General features: G+C 40.2%; 2 protein-coding genes across 2 annotated transcripts; both read left to right on the top strand.

Annotated features, from left to right (window-relative positions):
• Positions 1-295: 295 nt before the first annotated feature.
• On the top strand, positions 296-1616 carry LOC137268612 (protein maph-9-like). Its single transcript, XM_067803186.1, has 2 exons — positions 296-792; positions 1328-1616. Exons 1-2 carry the CDS (start codon positions 296-298, stop codon positions 1614-1616), a joined length of 786 nt encoding a protein of 261 aa, XP_067659287.1.
• A 12989-nt stretch (positions 1617-14605) lies between these two features.
• LOC137268534 (golgin subfamily A member 6-like protein 25) lies at positions 14606-17811 on the top strand. The gene is made up of 3 exons (XM_067803105.1): positions 14606-14621; positions 15799-16331; positions 17535-17811. Exons 2-3 carry the CDS (start codon positions 15808-15810, stop codon positions 17809-17811), a joined length of 801 nt encoding a protein of 266 aa, XP_067659206.1. The 5' UTR covers positions 14606-14621; positions 15799-15807.
• Positions 17812-19281: the final 1470 nt, after the last annotated feature.

Below are 19281 nucleotides of genomic sequence, written 5' to 3'. Positions count from 1 at the left end.
TTTGCTCCATTCACAAAATGTGTATTTTTTATTATCGATACTTTCATTATGGTATCCATCCGTTTGACTAATGGATTCTAACCTACTTTTGTTGAAACACATGTCTGTCTCTTCCGATCCGATCAAATACATCCAAATTATGATTAGTACCTGAAATTGACCTGTTTTGAGAAAATATAACCGGTGACCTAAAATGTATGTTATGTTTGTACTAATGTTATTTGCCTCTTCTATGACAATCTTAACGGCTTATCTGTAAGGTTGGCTTTTTTTAGATTAAAGCACATACCAAAGGATGGTGGCCAAGTTTGCCCTGGTGTTATTTCTTCTGCCCCTGGCTCTTGCCTGGCCAATGGAAGAGAAGGCAGACGACAAGGACATGATGATGCAGTACATGATGAAGATGTGGCAGAAGAAGATGGAGGAAGAGAAGAAGGAGCATTATGCTGGCGACGCTGATGGATGCAAGGCTGATGACGATGCTGAGTGGAAGGCTTGGATGAGGAAACAACATGAAGAGAAGGCCGAGAAGATGAAGGAGGAGTATATGAAGTTTAAGGAGTTCATGACCCACAAGAAGATGATGGAAGAGAAGAAGATGAAGGAAGAGAAGGAGAGGATGTATGAGCTGTGGCAGAAACAGAAGGAGATGAAGGAGAGAGAGGCAAAGGAGGAAGAGTTCAAGGAGATGATCGATTCCTTCCAGACCCAGAAACACAAGTTCGCCTTCCAGCTGACTCATGAGTTCCTCCAGCTCTGCCAGTGCAATGAGGTCTCTGAACAGATGGAAAAGTAAGTCAACATTTACAGTGAAATCATAGGCACTCCTCTAGTCAGTCGAAAACTGATCGTATAATCCATAGCTTGAGACAAGCGAAGTTTGATATTAGTTTCCATAATCATGGAAATGGAAACAAAGTCGACAAGAATCCTCACGATGTATCGACTTCATGGCATTGCAGTTGGTTACTCTTCCAAAATGGATGTATCACAAGACGTTTTATACACATACTGGCTGTGATTGAAATCGGAATGTGTCTCAACTGTGATTTAACCCCTCGGCAACACTTCTTCCTGCAGACCCTTTGAGAAAGGGATTTGGGTATACATATATTTTTGCAAATACCTGAATATTTTTGAGAATCATGTTCTAAAATGTTAAGCGAAAGTTGGTATCAAAAGTTCAAAACCTGACCAGCCGAGGAATGAAAGTCACAAATTATGATGTTATAATGCCATATCATTCTACGCCCTTTAATAATATTGCATGGCTAAACTGGCGTAAAAACAATAGTATTGCACATTCGCTCTTTTCGTATTACCACAGGCTTTCGATGTTCAGCATCCGTAACGGCACCGATCTGATGGACAACATGACGTCAAGCAACGTCAGCATGGCAATGGAATCTGGCGATATGGCGATGCTGGCCCAGAAGATGTCGAAGATGTCTGCTGATGAGAAGAAGAAGGTGTTCATGTCCGGGCTCATCAAGTCCATGTGTAATGGCGCCCAAACCTTCATAAGACACGCCAAGCAGTTTGAAGAGATGTACTTGGTCACATACACCGAGGACAAGATGTCGCCCACTACCAAGGATCCTTTCACTTCTGATTAGTAAGTTCATTATGTGTTTGCTTGATCAACACGGAGTCACAACTGGGAAGTGAGTATAATCATATGAAATTGGATTATAAGCATTCGAAAAATATTTTCTCTGAACTAGAAAATGTTTTGGTGCTTTTGCTTTTAAAAGGTCAATAACTTCACTTGGATTCTGAATTGTTTTGTGAGTCAGTCATGTTTCTTGAGGTTCCAAAGAATTACGTAACGACAGTGTATGATAAAAGCATCAGGTAACCCTCCCTCTCCTGAAATTAGTCAACTGTCAGCTATTTGCTCAAGGCAATGATAATTGTTGTTATTGGTGATGCTACAGGAATGATGATGAATTATTTGTAGGATCTCACCCTCCTCTGTCTTAACATCCCTCACTCGTCCACAAAATGTGAAACTGTTTTGAACACTACTGATACAACGGATATCCAAAGACTGTAGGTGTGACTTCCTGAATAGCTCCCAAACCAAAATTAATGATAAAGCTATTGCAAAAGTATCATCCTGGAAAATGGACAGCCAGGTTGTATTGCAGCTCAACGAAATGATCACCAAATTCACATATTTCACCATAGGTATCGATCCAAGCCATGTAGGCTACACAACGAACGATAACCATTGAAATAACACACGTCTTCTCTTAAAGTAACACTGTGACACGTCTTCTCTTGAAGTAGAACACGTCTTCTCTTCATTTCAGGTGTTACCTGTGGCCGTGCCTCCAGAAAAATTATTGTTTTACGTTCTGTTTGTTGTAAAAACGTTCAGTGCCTTTCTTCGACATAAGTATTGTTCATGTAAACGTTTCGTATACTGTTCATTTAACTTTCCTCAATGAACTGCTTAGCTGTCAGGATCCGCTGTTCCTTGGCCTGAATCCCTGATTTACCGATTATTACTCTTGGTCTGGAGGGACCATATTATTTATGCAATGATCGCATACGTTCGGCACCGCATTCAACTGGCTGATATCTTGATTTACGGAAGTCCAAACCGGTGTCACACATAGATCAATTTCTCACTCCCCTCAATGTGTTATCATCACTTTCTATATGTTCTTTGCATTTACTGATTTTTTTCTACTTTGTACATATATCTTTATTGAATAAACTGTTATGTTAACATTTTCAAGAACATTTATTGTGTTTATTCACAATGGGATTCCTACATCTCAGGTCCCATATGCACAAAGCGATCTTGACGATACTATTGTCATAAGCCCATGCTGGAGAATGGAAGTTAAAATTGTTGTAAATTTACACAATGCTAAGGCCGATTTGTGTAAGTGAGACGTTCAGTTGCTATCAGCTGACTTTTTCAGGATATGTTAAACCAGACGTTACACGTGAGAGTGTTCCAAACGCATAATTTTCTCCAACTTCTGCATTTTCGCCTAACGCAATGATCACATGTAGAGGAAGATGCCGATTACCTTCAAATATAATTGATAGATGTTAATATATTGAGTTTTTAAAGATATTTTCACCACTATTTTGCATTTCTTCGCCTGACGAAATCTGTTGGGGTGAGTAAAGTAGACTTGTTATGTTGTTGTTTTCAGTTCAGTATCTGTTTGTGAGCTGTTTGATACGATAAGCTTTTGGTTTCAGAAATCTCAACACTCCTTGGGATAAATACCCAGTAACATAAGCAGACTGTGGAATATTAACGTGAAGTCACTTATGTGTGTTTCCCTTGACTTTTAATCAGAAACATATCTGAGCTTGTTTGAACCGGGTGTTGACCACCGATATGTTGGCCTTTAATGGATCCAGATTATGGTTAACTGGTCATTATTCTTCGGTTGTGTCGGATACCCGATAACGCGAAATGTTTCCGTCGGTCCCTCCGGCTTTTAGCTTCAACAGAAGCAGCAAAGGTTCTTTTGTGTCACTTGATTGTTTGGTTAACATAATCTGTCACTCTATTGCCTTGTCAACACTCTCTATCACTGGATTCTCTGGTTAACATAATATGACACTAGATTGTCGGATCAGCACTCTCTATCCCCGGATTGTCTGGTTACCACAATCTATCACTGGATTGTCTGATCAACACGCTCTATCACTGGATTGTCTAGTTAACACAATCTGTAACTGGATTGTGTGGTTAACACAACCTGTCACTGGATTGTCTGGTTAATTCATTCTGTCTCTGGATTGTCTGGTCAATGTTCTCTATCGTTGGCTTGTCTAGTTAACGCAATCTATCACTGGATTGCCTGGTTAACACAGTCTGTCACTGTATTGTCTGGTTTACTCAATCTGTCTCTGGATTGTCTGGTCAATGCTCTCTATCACTGGGTTGTCTAGTTAACACAATCTGTAACTGGATTGTCTGGTTAACACAACCTGTCACTGGATTGTCTGGTTAACACAGTCTGTCACTGTATTGTCTGGTTTACTCAATCTGTCTCTGGATTGTCTGGTCAATGCTCTCTATCATTGGGTTGTCTAGTTAACACAGTCTGTAACTGGATTGTCTGGTTAACACAACCTGTCACTGGATTGTCTGGTTAATAAAGTCTGTCACTGTATTGTCTGGTTTACTCAGTCTGTCTCTGGATTGTCTGGTCAATGCTCTCTATCATTGGGTTGTCTAGTTAATGCAGTCTATCACTGGATTGTCTGGTTAACACAGTCTGTCACTGTATTGTCTGGTTTACTCAGTCTGTCTCTGGATTGTCTGGTCAATGCTCTCTATCATTGGGTTGTCTAGTTAACGCAATCTATCACTGGATTGTCTGGTTAACACAGTCTGTCACTGTGTTGTCTGGTTTACTCAGTCTGTCTCTGGATTGTCTGGTCAATGCTCTCTATCACTGGGTTGTCTGATTAACATGATATGTCACTGGATTGTCTGGTTAACACAGTCTGTCACTGGATTGTCTGATTAACACAATCTATCACCGGATTATCTGTTTAACACAATATGTCCCTGGATTGTCTAGTCAATACTATCGGTCACTGGATTGTCGTGTCAACACTCTCTACGACTGGATTGTCTGGTCAATACTATCGGTCACTGGATTGTCGTGTCAACACTCTCTACGACTGGATTGTCTGGTCAACACAATCTGTCACCGGATCGTCAGGTCAACACTATCTATCACTGGATTATCTGGTTAACACTCTCTTTCACTGGAAATGGGGTGGCCGAAATTTGACTGTTTCCAGTCGAGGTTTGTATGACAGGTGTGCTAGTGGGTACAGAGTATGAAGCAGCCGTGGATGGGATCCGCAAGCTTCTCCGGAATGACACTCTAACCACTACATCACGGAGGCTTTTTAGCTAGTCTTCGCTATTGAGGAAAATAAGTTCCAACATCAAACATCTAGGTAGTTATTATCATCGATCTTACGTTGAAGTGGTTGCTTAAATTTAAGTATATGTTCTAACAATTGGATCATTGGGTCTTTTGTCAATAACGTGACCACAATCCAACTTTGAACAATATTAAGATATTCATTTTCAAAATACCTTCAGAAATAGATCCGATATTTTTGATGATTCTCATACGCTGACATATGGAGGCTCCGAGATACTTGACTATCTTTGTCCCAGGAAAATCCATTAGTCTCGGGCTTCTTCTAGGTTTGAACAAACACGACGATCGGAAAACATACATACCGCTTGTGTACTGTTATGGGATTCCTTGGCGACTTACTTGGGTCAATATTTATTCACAACGGCCTCGATAGTAAACGGTTTAGAAATACATGACCGAAATCAATCTCTTTGGATGAGACCATTCACTTAGCAGGGTGGGGACAAAATGTTGTCCCCATCTTATGCAAATTAACGGTATACTTTTGTATTTCTGTGCAAATAACATATTGAGTCTATAAAATGACGCGCAATGGATGTAAGAAAGAGAGATTTGGCCGAAATGTTACAAATGTATACCTAAAAATACACATCTACCTTTCTTTTGAATAACATAGGTTAACCCAGTAGTGCATAGGTATATGCAGCTGACCTTCCTCAGAATACGGAGAACGGAAGGTCGCGGGTTCGATCCAAATATGGTACTTGTCGTTTTCTATCTGGAGCAATAGGTAAACAGGTAAAGCGGGGACTGATCGGGGTCAGTATAATGCGTCTGAGGGAGGTGTTCATTGCTTAACTGCGATAGTTAGGTTATTTCAGTGAGCTATCACTAGAAAACAGCTTAAGTCTGGGGTGGTTCAAGCAGCCCCACATACACACCTTATAAGTACGTCGTTAAACCTCCCTTTACTTTTAATTACGACATTGAACCCCGTTTCACTCCATCTAAATATTGAGTTTTACAATGCTGATTAATGCGCATTAATTATATTCACAATTCCACAAAAGAAATATACCCAACAGGGTCTAGTGAATCAGTGGTCGCTTGGTGTGACCTCTTTCTTTTGATGCCACTTAGCACACATCAAACATGCTTGGCTTAACCTTAGACGCATCTCAAGGATAAGATGCGTATTTCTTATATATTTACTGAAATAATAATTCTAAAACACTCGCGGCTAAACAGAAATGCATAATGATGTATTTCAATGGGTTTCAACTGTGTATTCGCCCCAAAAGAATCAATTTGGAATAACGTAGTCTAGTACTGAGAGAAACATAAATATGTTCAACAGGTCTAAGAGGGGCGGGGAGTGTACTTGTCCAAACATTACCATCCACTGAGTGGACTTTAGCTCGACACCAAATGGTAATTCAAGAGACGAACCGTCTTGTTTGACTTGAAACGTGTTCATTCATTCAGACCCAGTTTCGCGTCCAGCCTGTTGACATTTATGTGTAATGTCTGGATTTGGCACCTACTGCCCTGATGGTGGGCTGATGACTCAAACAGATGATGAGCCATTAGGATCCTACACATCTGTTTTATAGGATTATGTACAAAACACTTTGCCAACGCTATCGGAAGTCGATATTTCTGTTTGTTTGGCCCGTTCGTTCGTTTATTTGTTATTTAACGTTGCAAACTACAGCAATCAAAAATACTTTTGACTGCGGGCCGTAAATAATTGAATCTCGATCCGACAATCTGATGATTGACATAACTGATTAGCTTGATTGGAAGATACCGAACACGACCTTTGATCCCTGCAGAAGCGTCTTGCGATAGGTATTGGTTACAGAGGCTCAGTTCAATGGGTGGGGTTTTGCCAAAAGCAATATGGTCTATGTAAATAGCTCATTTTAGCATTCAAAGAGCCTCTGGCTGGTTTCGAGTAGGAGGATGAAATACACAGGTCGGAGCATCCACCCTTGGCTGACACATGCACGTATTCAAAACTAAGTCAATGAACTTGTGCAAACTGGTTATATGTATTTTCATACCTGTAGTGCTTTGCTTTCAACCTGAATCTGACAAAGAATATTTCTTTCAGTTTCAGATTTGAAAAGCCTACACACACAAACAAGCGTATTCTACCAAATGAGAGAACCTAATTGAGAAATTACCCTAATGGCGAAAAATTTGATACTAATTGCGACCGATGAGTTGCCAATCCCGGATTTTGAGTTTTGATTTTGGGGGGGTTTTTTTGGCTCCCAATGCGTTTGCTTTCAACCAGGAAATATTTAGTTAATAAAAGAATCCGACGTAAAACTGCACTTGCTCGCTTGTTTAGATGACTTTGCTGTGTAAAGAAATATTAATATTGCCATCCATGTCCCCGCTGTTGAACAGTATTATGCAAAACAAACAAAATCCGATTTTAGTCTGCTGGGCTGCTCGGATTTCTGTATACGGCGTTTGTTTGCAAACAAGAAGAAAGATGACAAGTAAAAGTCTTCTGGCGGTGGGATAACCTCACAAGTCCTGTGTACAATGGACAACCTTCGTAACTGCAAGATTATTTGTGTGTAACAAGTGTCATGGAGGAGTTTTAAAAGGGTGAATAGTGAATCAGTGAATATTATATTCACCGCAGCTGACCCACAAAGCGATCTCAGTTGATGTGATGTTAAAATATGGGACATTCTCTCATGAGCGTGACGATCGCTTTATGAACGGTTACGCAACACGTCAAAAGTTACTTTGGTAATTTTGTATTTGACAAATTCCTATTCCGCCTTATTGCTATTCTGTTGGTATTCTATTGGTATTCTACTGGTATTCTGTTTCATACTCCTGGCTTACTTATCATGGGTACATGAAAAAATCAACAAAATATGCTGGACTGGTCAACAAGCTCAAACGGCCTTATATGAAGATCGCTTCATTATACATAAATGTATCATGGATGAAACAGCACCATGACAAGAAAAGATGATGTCTAATGAAAATAGGTTTTGCGACATGTAGTCAGAAGATTAAGGTCATGATGGTTGTATATATTTATGGTATTTGCAGGTTTGTGCATATTTCTTTCAAACCTTTGGCGTCAAGAACAATTTAGTTCACTTTTATACATTTTACATTCACGTGTGGAAGAAACTGCAATATGCATGTACCTAAGCACTGGTCGAATTATTATCACAGAGATTACTTGATGATAATTTATTCCAAACTTGCCAATCATCTTTAAATAGCAGAATGTTTCACAGTAAGCGGATAAAACCTTATCAGATAAAAACTACTTGGTAAATAATGATATGCCTCAACATCTAAGGATTATTTGTGACCGATTTTGGTGTTGCTTTTTTTCAAACTAACAGTTGAAACTGGTAGATAAATTGATATTGAATATAATGAAAGACAATGCCTCTTTTGGAAATCATTTGTTTGCGTCCGTGCGTGCTTCTGTGAGTGTTTCTGTTCTATATTTGTGCTACATACTCTCATCTTAGAAATACATATATATGAAAATATGTCCATAGATCAGTCATTACTTTTAAATCTAAACGGATATCTTTTTATTTAATACTGATATGTAACACACATGTAAATGAAATACATTACCTGGGCTATACTTAGCTATCAATATATGTAGATGTATTTTGGGTAAGAAGTCAGTTACTGAAATAGATATCTGTTCTCTTCTCTATTGACACAATATACTCGATATTTGTATAAGCTTGTGCCTTTAATGTAACGTCATGTCATCCCGACATTGCAGCAAACACTGGCCTTAACAATGTCGTGACTGCATATTGACGTAAATAGAACATCGTATGACGTTTCTAAATATGTACGGTTGTTTTCAAAGTGCTGTTTTTTCACATACATCAACTTTAAATATAAAGGTTACAGCATAAAAGACAAATAATCTAGGTATTGAGAAGAGGCTGATTGACTTGAATCAGTTGCGGTATTTATTTGAACAACAAGTACTTCAAGTTCCGAGGATGCGACACCAATGCAGCGTTAATATTAACACATGATACTTTACATCATAATAATCACTGACTTCATTTAATCTTTAGTAACTCAACAAACATGTTTGTTTCATTACCTTGTTTTTATTTAATCTGTTTCCGATATTTTTTCGGAATCTGTTGTGATGGTGTTTCGAAAACACGTAATATTCTAATAATAAAAAATGCAATGAAAATAATATACATAACTTTAAACTGGGCTTCCTTTATGATTGAACGTATAGGCCAGAGGTGTGTAAAGAATAGGACAAAAAACACAGCAGATGTGTTTGTGAGAACAAGATAAAGGGATGCTCCTGTTTCCGGTTACCCTGCTTTGTTTTTACGTACATTTTTGAAGTTAGTTAAAACTTCCATCAGAAAAAAATCTCATCTCTAATCTTAATTGTTATACACATTTTTTAGATTTTGGGGCCTCGGCTCCCTCAAAGAAGCAATTAGAAACGCCTTGGGTAATGTGCAGTGTCATTATGTGGGTCGGGATTTCTTCATCGCCGTGAAAATTCTGTTTAAGTATTCCACCTGTGTATACAAACGGCCGCATCCTCTCACCCAGGCTCCGAAATCTTAGCGGTCACACTCTTGTTTTTAAGCCGTTCACGTGCGGGACACAGACTGGTGCTGCGTCTCGTGTGCGCGTGTGTCTGTGGTAACTCAGCTCCTCCCAATCTGATATTTGCCCGTAATTCCTCTATACACAAACAGAGGAGAGCCAATTTGAGTCCCTGGTGTAAACACGTGTAGACAGAAGGTATGCGGCCGTTGTATCACGAAGCGGCTCTATTAGGTTAACCAAATTAGCCTAACAAATAGTTTGTAAACACCTGATATTGTTCTTACCTAAACTTCTTGTTTCTCTCTCAATGTGATTCGGGAGCTATGTTTTCATTATTTGCCTAACTCAGAGTGTTTGACGTTTTAGACATGGCAAAGATACGTTTTCTCAAACGTTTTCACGGCAACATTGTCCATGGTACATGGAACGCTTAACAAGTATTTGGACGTTTTTAGAATCAATGAGATTGCAGAAATTGACAAAAAGGCCAAAACGATATAGAGAACATATTCTCATAAAGCCAAGAGTTTTTAAATGGATGACAGCTTCTTTATTGCGAAGAGTCCCGAGGTTTCGACGTATATTCTTAATTCTTCATCATTACATACATACTTCATCATCACCTGATGAAGAAGTAAGAAAATACTTCGAAACGTCCTGACTCTTCACAATAAAGAAGTTGTCATCCATGGAAAAACTGTTTTTATGTGTATCACTTCTAAATGCCCTTCAAAGACTCAATATATTCTCATGATGAATGAAAATTATTAGGAAACAGGTCACTGAGAGGTACATCGAAGGACAGGAAATACAGGAAATGTATCCAGTGGTTGCTTGATGAAAACGTTGCATGATTAACATTTGATTGAGATAAAAGATTAAGAAACATACAACTTTATGGGTGACGACTTGTTTTTTGCATGGGATGATGTTTCGACGTACATTCTTACACTGTAAATGTATAATAATGTACATTGAAACGTCATTCTAAGAAATAAAAGATATTATATATGTAACCACTGTAAACAGAGCAAAACAAGCAGATTTAAGGTTAAGACTACGAGGTTTTATACAGGTGATGATAGGTTTGATAACGACGACTATTTTAATGCTCGTTAAACAATATTCAAGTAATAAATCAGCGGCGGACACAAGACGTACAATCTGTAGATTCGGAATGGAACTTTGGCGAGCGAGCGCTTTAATCACTTGGCTATCCTTGTTTCACATTAAATGCCGCCAGGGTGCATTTCGTCTGGATTTCCAGTTCATAAAAAAAGTAAGTGGCATTGTCTTAAGTATAATAATCGTGAATTAACCCACTGTCCTGCAATATTCCTTAAAATTATGGCAATGGCGGCGGGAAAGCCTGGTGGTTAAAGCGTTTGCTTGTCACGCTGAAAATCCGGATTCGATTCCCTCCATGGATACTAAATGCGAACCCCGTGATGTTGCTGGAGGTTCGTGATGTTGCTGGAGGCTCGTGATGTTGCTGGAGGCTCGTGATTTTGCTGGAGATGTTGCTGGAGGCTCGTGATTTTGCTGGAGATGTTGTTGGAGGTTCGTGATGTTCCTGGAGGCTCGTGATATTGCTGGAGGCTCGTGATGTTGCTTGCTACATCGCTAAAGGGCGCATAAAACTAAATTCATTCATTCAGTATCTCATTCACTCGTCCTGTATGTACTTTCTAGAAAACATGTCAAGGACTTTTAATCAAAATGTCTTTAAGAAAGTAATGTTTCATAACCTCCAGAAATTTCGTGAGACATTTATAATTATGAAATTATCAAATATTATAAGTTTATTTGTCTACATGATGCGAGATGTTGTTATATTATAACCTTTCACACTGTGCTTACCTATTTGAATATTAAATTTGGTCCAGGCAATCCATTGGCCGGCATCACGACCTATCTACAATAAAGACGTACCATCTACGTGGGTGAGACTGAACTGGTTAGCCACCGCTGACTACAATCATAGGATCCCGAAGACCTGTAGTTTCCAGATTATTATACGGGGAATGGAACCTGTGTGAGAGTTGGATGTTGGCGTCTTAGCGCTATTTTCGTTTCTATTTGTCTAATGAGCTCCACAGAATTTGTTTGAGAAAATATTTGAGACTGAAGTTATTGAGGCCACTCACTCACTCACTCACTCTCACTAACTCACCACGTCAGCGGCAGAAATTCTGTAGTGGGTAAACCTGATTAAATCATGGACTGATTTTTTAAATCATCTGGGGGCTCAAAGTTGACGGTTCACATGTCCTACAATAACTACAATCGACATAAACAGCAAAGCAGTCGCCGTATTGCTTCTGAATTGGACATCTATTTCTTTAAGCGATTTTTATTTTCATTTGGACCTCGTTAGTCTAGCCGAAATAAAGTATCATGATTAGTCAAGGGTAGAAAGCAGGCGTCTCTAGTAGGACCACACTTACTCACTCCGTATAACATTTTAAAATACCTCCCAACCAAAATTCACTCACCGAGGCTGCAATACGGGTATGTTTACCTTCTCATATGGTGAGATTATACGTTCAAGGACACCAGAGTACCTGGGTAAATGTACACTTATAACGTCGTGGCCGTGCTATTTGTTTTCGTGATATTGAAATACACCCCAGCGTTCCTGACAAACGCGAAGTTTGTAAGGTTTTTGGGAAATGTTTTTATACCTCAGACCCGTAAATTGAAATATATGTGTTTACCCAACTCTGTAAAAGCGAACACATTATTTTTTTATCTTAACTCCCGTTTCGATCCAACCCTGTATCCCGATATACGAAATGTTGGTAGCGCTACCACATTCGTAAGCTTGAAGTATGCGCTACAGTGTTACAACATGTGGCAAAGCGACCAACCTTTTTTGGATCAAGACGTTTTGGACTCGGGTCAGACTGTTTTGTTTCACTTGTGTTTGGTTGTAAGTGCGAGTGAGTTTAGTTTTACGCCGCACTAAGCAGTATTCCATCTGTATGGCATTTTTCTGTAAATAATCGATTCTGGACCAGACAATACAGTGATCAACAACATGAGCATTGATCGACGCAGTTAGGATACGATGACGTGTCAACCAAGTCAGTGTGCCTTACCACCCATTCGCCTCTAATGACTGAAGGCCAAATCTTACCCGAGTCTTCAAGGGTCTCTAGGTTGTAAGAGGTGACTTCACAGATCGTTCCGTTTGGCAATGTAGAAGTTGATGAGTGCTAATACACGCAAAGTATTTGATGATCAAGTGTCAGCAACCGCCCTACCTTCCTTATGAGTGAATGTTTACACTGCTTATATACCAAATATTCCAGCAATATCTACCCGTGAAGGTCCCGGGATAGAATAGGTTTTCAGCAACCCATGCTTGCCATTAAAGGCGACAGTGCTTGTCGTAAAAGGCGACTAACGGGATCGGGTATTCAGGCTCACTGACTTGTTTAACACATGTCATCGGTTCCAAATTGTCCAGATCGATGCTCATGCCGTTGATCACTGGATTGTCTGGTTCAGACTCGATTATTTACAGACCGCCTCCATATAGCTGGAATATTGCTGAGTGCGGCGTAAAACTAAACTCACTCACTCCAGCCACAGTACATCAGGGGACACCAGAAATTGGCTCCACACATTGTATCCATGTGAGGAATCGAACCAGGGTCTTCTGCGTGACGAGAGGACTCATTAACCACTAGCCTACCACACCGCCTTCATCCTTATGATATACAAGATGAAGACATCATATTCAAGGGCCTCGGTTTAATAATAGAACACCAGTCATCTATGAGGTATGTTTTTATTGTTAACTGACATCGCTCTGGTTGGCTCACCTCATAGTTACTCAAAGTTCAACTTATTTTTAGAATAAGTCCAAATCGTTCCCATGAAAATCACGAAAAATATCAATGCCCCAAAGCTGCAAATAGCAAAAGCCATCACTTCAAAAAAATGCTTGATTTATCTGCCAAGTCTTCTATTGAAAGGTTATTGAGCTGTTCTCCTGAAAAGAAATCGGAATCCAAGTTAATAAAAATACCACAATTCCGAAAGTAACACAAGCCACCACTTGGGATTGGTCTCATATATCTGCAAAGCATTGTAGAGAGATGTTGAAATATTGATTGAAAACAATCACGTGGCGTGTTTATTATACATGCGATACTGCAATAATGCAAACCAGTAAGTAACTTAATGTACAGATAATTAAGACGTATATATTTTAAGCATGGATTCTGCAAATAGAGGGTGCATGTTTGCCATAATTTTCATGCCATGCTGTCATGTGCTGTGGTACTACTGCAGCTATACACTGTGTGTCATTCTACATTTTTATTTGATTTGTTTATTTGTTTATAATAAATAAGCAGAAAAAATATGCGTCCATTTTTCTTTAATGTTCAACACGTAATGCAAAAAAAACTACCGTAGTCACAAAACCTAGCTTCTAGAACTGTTGCAAGCGTCACAGGGAAAGTGTCGCAGCCAGTAATTGGAACTCACTCAACCATTCAATGTGTGTATTTAGGGCAAGTCATGCTAGGTGTTAGTAATAATGCCAAGACACCGCCTTACCCCTGCAGCATTGATCGTTGCCAACGAATATCATTTAAAGATATTCTCTGGCCCAGACTCGACTTATGCCTTGTATTCGGCTGGTGTTACGAAACAAGACAAACTTAAATATTTAAATCACCCTTAGGTGTATGAATGTATGTTAGTTACGTTCACGCGGTTCTGTGTGGTCTAGGCAGTTCTAGTTGTAGGCATTTGAGAGCTTCTTACATTGTACACGACCATCCCCAGAGATGACGTCGAGCTGAAAGTAGCCAGATTAGACACGCCCGAAACCAATCATGTGCTGTCCCGACGTGTAACTAAGGGTTCTCGAATGTCGAAATACAGAATAATCGTGACTGAACTCTTGAATTTGAATATACCTGTGTTATGAACCTTCAATGCACGTTACCCGTCTCGGGTAGTACTTACCTGTGTTCTGAGTCAATGTGTAAACATGTCAACTTGCTCCACCCGCGACAACCCCTTTGCCTCATCTTTATTCATGCCTGTTGGGTCAGGGTATATATACAGGTTGCCGACTCTCAGACGGCCATACCCAGGACGGCTCCCACTGAGGTGAGTACAAGCTAAGCATTGAAGGGACCCATACATGTTTGCACCTTTTAAAACATTTTTTGATACAAGTTTAGTAAATACGTTCGATTTCCTTTTGTCATGTGCGTCCATGTTAGATTCGCATTTTGTATCATCCTTATTTTGTGCCCCTGTTGGGATTAAACAAAATTTTATGTTTGGTTTATTTAGTTATTTGATTCATGTGATGACATTGAATATAAGTGATATTTAAAAAAATATATTGCAGCTTGTTGTTTCAATGTTGTCTTCCTGTGGAGAGAAACATTGTTTGATTGACTGTGAACTTTGAAGGACACACAGTAGATCATTAGGCAATGTTACGGTCCTTATGTTGTAGCACTGAAAGAACAGTAGCCGTAAGTTTTGGTAATATTCAATGCACTTGCGTAGTTCATTGTAAAATATGCATATTTTCTTTACCATAATGAAATGTTTCCCCTTTTTATCGTAGCACAGACTACAAGTTATCTCATAATATTTACCCACATTTTGTCTTCAACACCAAGCCGACCTTGGTTCATTAATGATCGGTGGCTGTTTTCGAGAGTTGATTTATTTTTGTGTATACACAAGGAATTTAGATAAGCTCCCCCTGTATTTATGCAATCATAGGTTTTCAAAAAGTAAATAATATATGTGTGTGTGTGTGTGTGTGTGTGTGTGTGTGTGTGTGTGTGTGTGTGTGTGTGTGTGTGTGTGTGTGTGTGTGTGTGTGTGTGTGTGTGTGTGTGTGTGTGTGTGTGTGTGTGTGTGTGTGTGTGTGTGTGTGTGTGTGTGTGTGTGTGACTTTCGGAACACTTTTTAAGCGGGGTTGTTGATATTACACATTCACAAAAGTAACAAATAAAGGGACTCTATTATGAAGACACGGGAAGACACTAGTCCTCAGGTGGGAAATCTTTCTTTAACAACAAAATTGCTTTTTATGATTATTTAGATTTGAAGTTATAAATTATTACAGGGATAGAAAACTACTTTCTTGCAATAGATCCGACGTTTCGGTGTAGGTGCTAACAAACAAGAGATTGTAGCGGCTACACGGTGACGTCGTACCTACGGCAAGTGAAGAAGTTCTTCATACCAGCTTCTAAATGCCACTCAAAGAAATTAATAATACACCTGTTAAGAATCAGCTGACCTCTTGTGTTTTTTGCAGATATCAAACATGCTTCCCAAGGTTGTTCTGTTAGTTTGCCTGCTCCCTCTGGCGCTGTGCGGCGGCCATGGTGACTATGGTATGGATTTTATGAGAGAAATGGGTGGCGAGTCCGAAGGCATGTCCATGATGGAGAAGATGAAGGAATACATGGAGAAGAAAGATCACTACGAAGGCGATGGCGACTGCAAGAGTAAGGAAGAGGCTGAGATGAAGCAATGGTCCATGATGAAGAAATTCCAAGAACTGCAGAAGATGCAGGAGATGAAGAAGAAGATGGAAAACTACAAGAAGTTCCAGACGTTCATGGATAAAGTACAGAAGCAGAAGGAGGAAGCAGCAAAGGAGCAGCAGAAGAAGATGTACGAGTTGTGGCAGAGGCATGAGGAGATGAAGCAGAGGAAGGCTAAAGAGGGCGAGTTCAAGGAGCTTATCGAGTCCTTCCAGGAACAGAAGCACATGTTTGCCTTCCAGCTGACACACGCCTTCCTCCAGCTCTGCCAGTGCGGTGAAGTCAACGCACAGATGAACAAGTAAGTTATGGTAGAAATGATGTTTAGAATTGGGAGTTGAGGTGGAGCTGGACAGGGTTTCTGATGCTTTCAAGAAGAATAATGAAGGTCATCGGGTGATTGATTGGTGAGAGATTGGTATTGATGATGGCGAATGATGAAGTTGATTTTGCAGATGACCAGATGAATGAGAATTATTTTACGCCGCTTGTAGCATTATTCTTGCAATGTCACGGCGGGGGTGATAACGATATTGCCAGTGATGATAATGGGACACCGGCGACGATGGCAACGATAATGTACTCTTCGAAATGGTGTCATGGGCACAAGGAGGACGCGGTAGCCTAGTGGTTTTAGCTTTCACTGGTCATGCGGAAGACCCGGTTTCGATTCAACACACTGGCGCAATGTTTGAAGCCCATTACCGGGGTCCCCCGCCATGACATTGCTGGGATATTGCTAAGTGTCATAAAACCGTACTCACTCGCGCTCACTCAAAAGTGGCGTTAATGCTTTCAGGTCTGCGCATTGGGACCTACAAAAACTGCACAAACCTACACGAACCGAAAGTAATAAATATCAAAGAAATTGATTTCCACTTGAAAAATGTAATTGTAAGTGTAAGCTTAAGTTAAACCGCAAATAGCGCAAGAAGCGCAAGAAGCTCAAGTACCGCTAGTACCGCTAGTACAAGTACCGCTAGTACCTCCAGTACCCTAGTGCCGCTAGTACCGCTAGTACTGCTAGTACCTCTAGCACCTCTAGTACCCCTAGTGCCGCTAGTACCGTAAGTACCGTTAGTACCGCTAGTACCGCAACTGCTTGTGTTTGAAAGATGCAGCATTTGATGACACAAACATGAAATGGTCTGGTGCAGCGACTGTTTCCTGCCTTTAAATATTTCGATAACGTATGTAATTTGTTATGTCAATATCAGTGTTCTGCGGATACCTTTGCCAGAACTTTAACACGGACATGACCCGTGAAGATCCGAGTTAAACTTCATTTTCAGTAACCCATTATTGTAAGGGGCGACTACCAGGATGGGGTTGTCATGCTCAATGACTTGGTTAACTATTGTCATATTTGCATTGATCGATGCTCATGCTGTCAATCACTGGATTGTCTTCTCCAGATTTAGCTATTTCAAGATTGCCGTCAGTGTTGCTAAGTGCGGCGTAAAACTAAGCTCACTCACTTACTTTTAAAGGAACATTGTTTCAGGATGTTCATGGGCTTGAGAACCAACGACGACACAGACATGATCGGTGGTATGGGTGAGGAAATGAGGGGAGCCATGGAAGCCATGGAAACCGGAGACATGGCTAGCCTAGCAGCCAAGATCAAGAAGATGGACCGCGAACAGCAGAAAAAACTCTTCATGGGTGGCCTCATCAAGTCAATGTGCGGTGGTGCCAAGGCCTACGTGATGCAAGCCAAGAGGTTCGAGGAGACCTACATGCAGACCAACAGCACAATGGAGACCACCACCATTGCGTAGTGAGTATTGGCGACTCCGTTCCCCGTTAATACCCGGGGGGAGGGTAGCCTAGTGGTTAAAGCGTTCGCTCGTTACGCCGAAGGCCTGGGTTCGATTCCCCACGTGGCTACAATGTGTGAAACTCATTTTCTGTTGTCCCTCGTTGTGATATTGCTGAAATATTGCTATAATCGGCGTAAAACTATATTCACTGTTATCAACGGACCCTGATAATCCGGACACTTCATCTTTCGAAGCGCTATTAGGGGAGACCTTGTAATTATCTCGCATTGTGAATTCTTACATCCGGTTTTCCTTTCTAATCAGGCCTGTCGCTGAAATACTATGGTCAGAATTAACAGGGTTTCGTTGTTAATGTAAGAATGAACTGTGTTGCTGACACTAGTATTATAAATTTGCACGGCTGTTATGATTCATAATTTAATGTATTTCAAACACGCGTACACGCGCACACGCGCACACGCACACAGGCATACTCTCACCGTCATCATCCCCACATACAACATGCAAATGTTTCATTCTGTATTTTAAAATTGTGTACAAAGTGAAAAAAAATAATCAGAGTATCGTGTAATTCAGATACTAGTAAATAACGTTCTACCAGCTTCTATAACACATTCTACCACCAAGAAGTTGACATTTTCTTAACCAGGTTTTGAAGTAGCACAGATTGGTTGTCTGAGAAAATTTGTCCGAATTAACAGGGTTTGTCTAATTCATCATCAACACGAACGAAAACACTAACTCTTGTAAGGGCTGGCAATAAGTATGTGCTTATCAATTTATTAACTATTTGCGTTTTATATTTCAGAATGAGCATATGTGGACCAGCAGCTAACCTGAGTTTACACTGTCAAGCATTGCTCATGTGAATTATTTTTTTACTGTTTGTGTAATAAAAGATTTCATAAAACTGAGTTTGTTTGAATGCGTTTTAGTCGTGTTCCAATAATATACTGAACCGCAAAAGAGACGCACCTGTGTGTTTTTGTCAAGTTATATAGAAGACACGAACACAAATGCTTACTTTTATGAGATTTCATTTTTTCGAAATTGCGATTCGTTTGCTGTCAGTATACAAATATACATCCTGCTGTATGGCGGTGGAGTAACCTAGCGGTTAAAGCGTTGGCTCACACAGAAAACCTGGGTTCGAATCCCACTAATGGTACCATGTGTGAAGCCCAGGGGGCTTTCTGGAGTACCCCGCGGCGATTTTGCTGGAATATTGCTAAAAGTGGGGTAAAGCCAAATTCAGTCTATCAGTCGCCGTTGTGCAATATACGCATGATGTCAGAAAGCGCACATAAAATCTCAAAATCATCGAGAACCATTGCCGGGCGTTCTTCGTTGTCCATGGTCAGATTGGGGGTTCCTGTACATTTGTGTTGTAGATTGAGACGTTTCTTATGGCCATATTGGCGACCACCTGGTGTCACCACTGATGTTCAGTGAATCATTCGAAATCAA

Source organism: Haliotis asinina, chromosome 16, assembly GCF_037392515.1.
Source record: "Haliotis asinina isolate JCU_RB_2024 chromosome 16, JCU_Hal_asi_v2, whole genome shotgun sequence".
Classification (NCBI taxonomy): domain Eukaryota; kingdom Metazoa; phylum Mollusca; class Gastropoda; order Lepetellida; family Haliotidae; genus Haliotis; species Haliotis asinina.
This window is presented reverse-complemented; position numbering and strand designations above follow the sequence as displayed.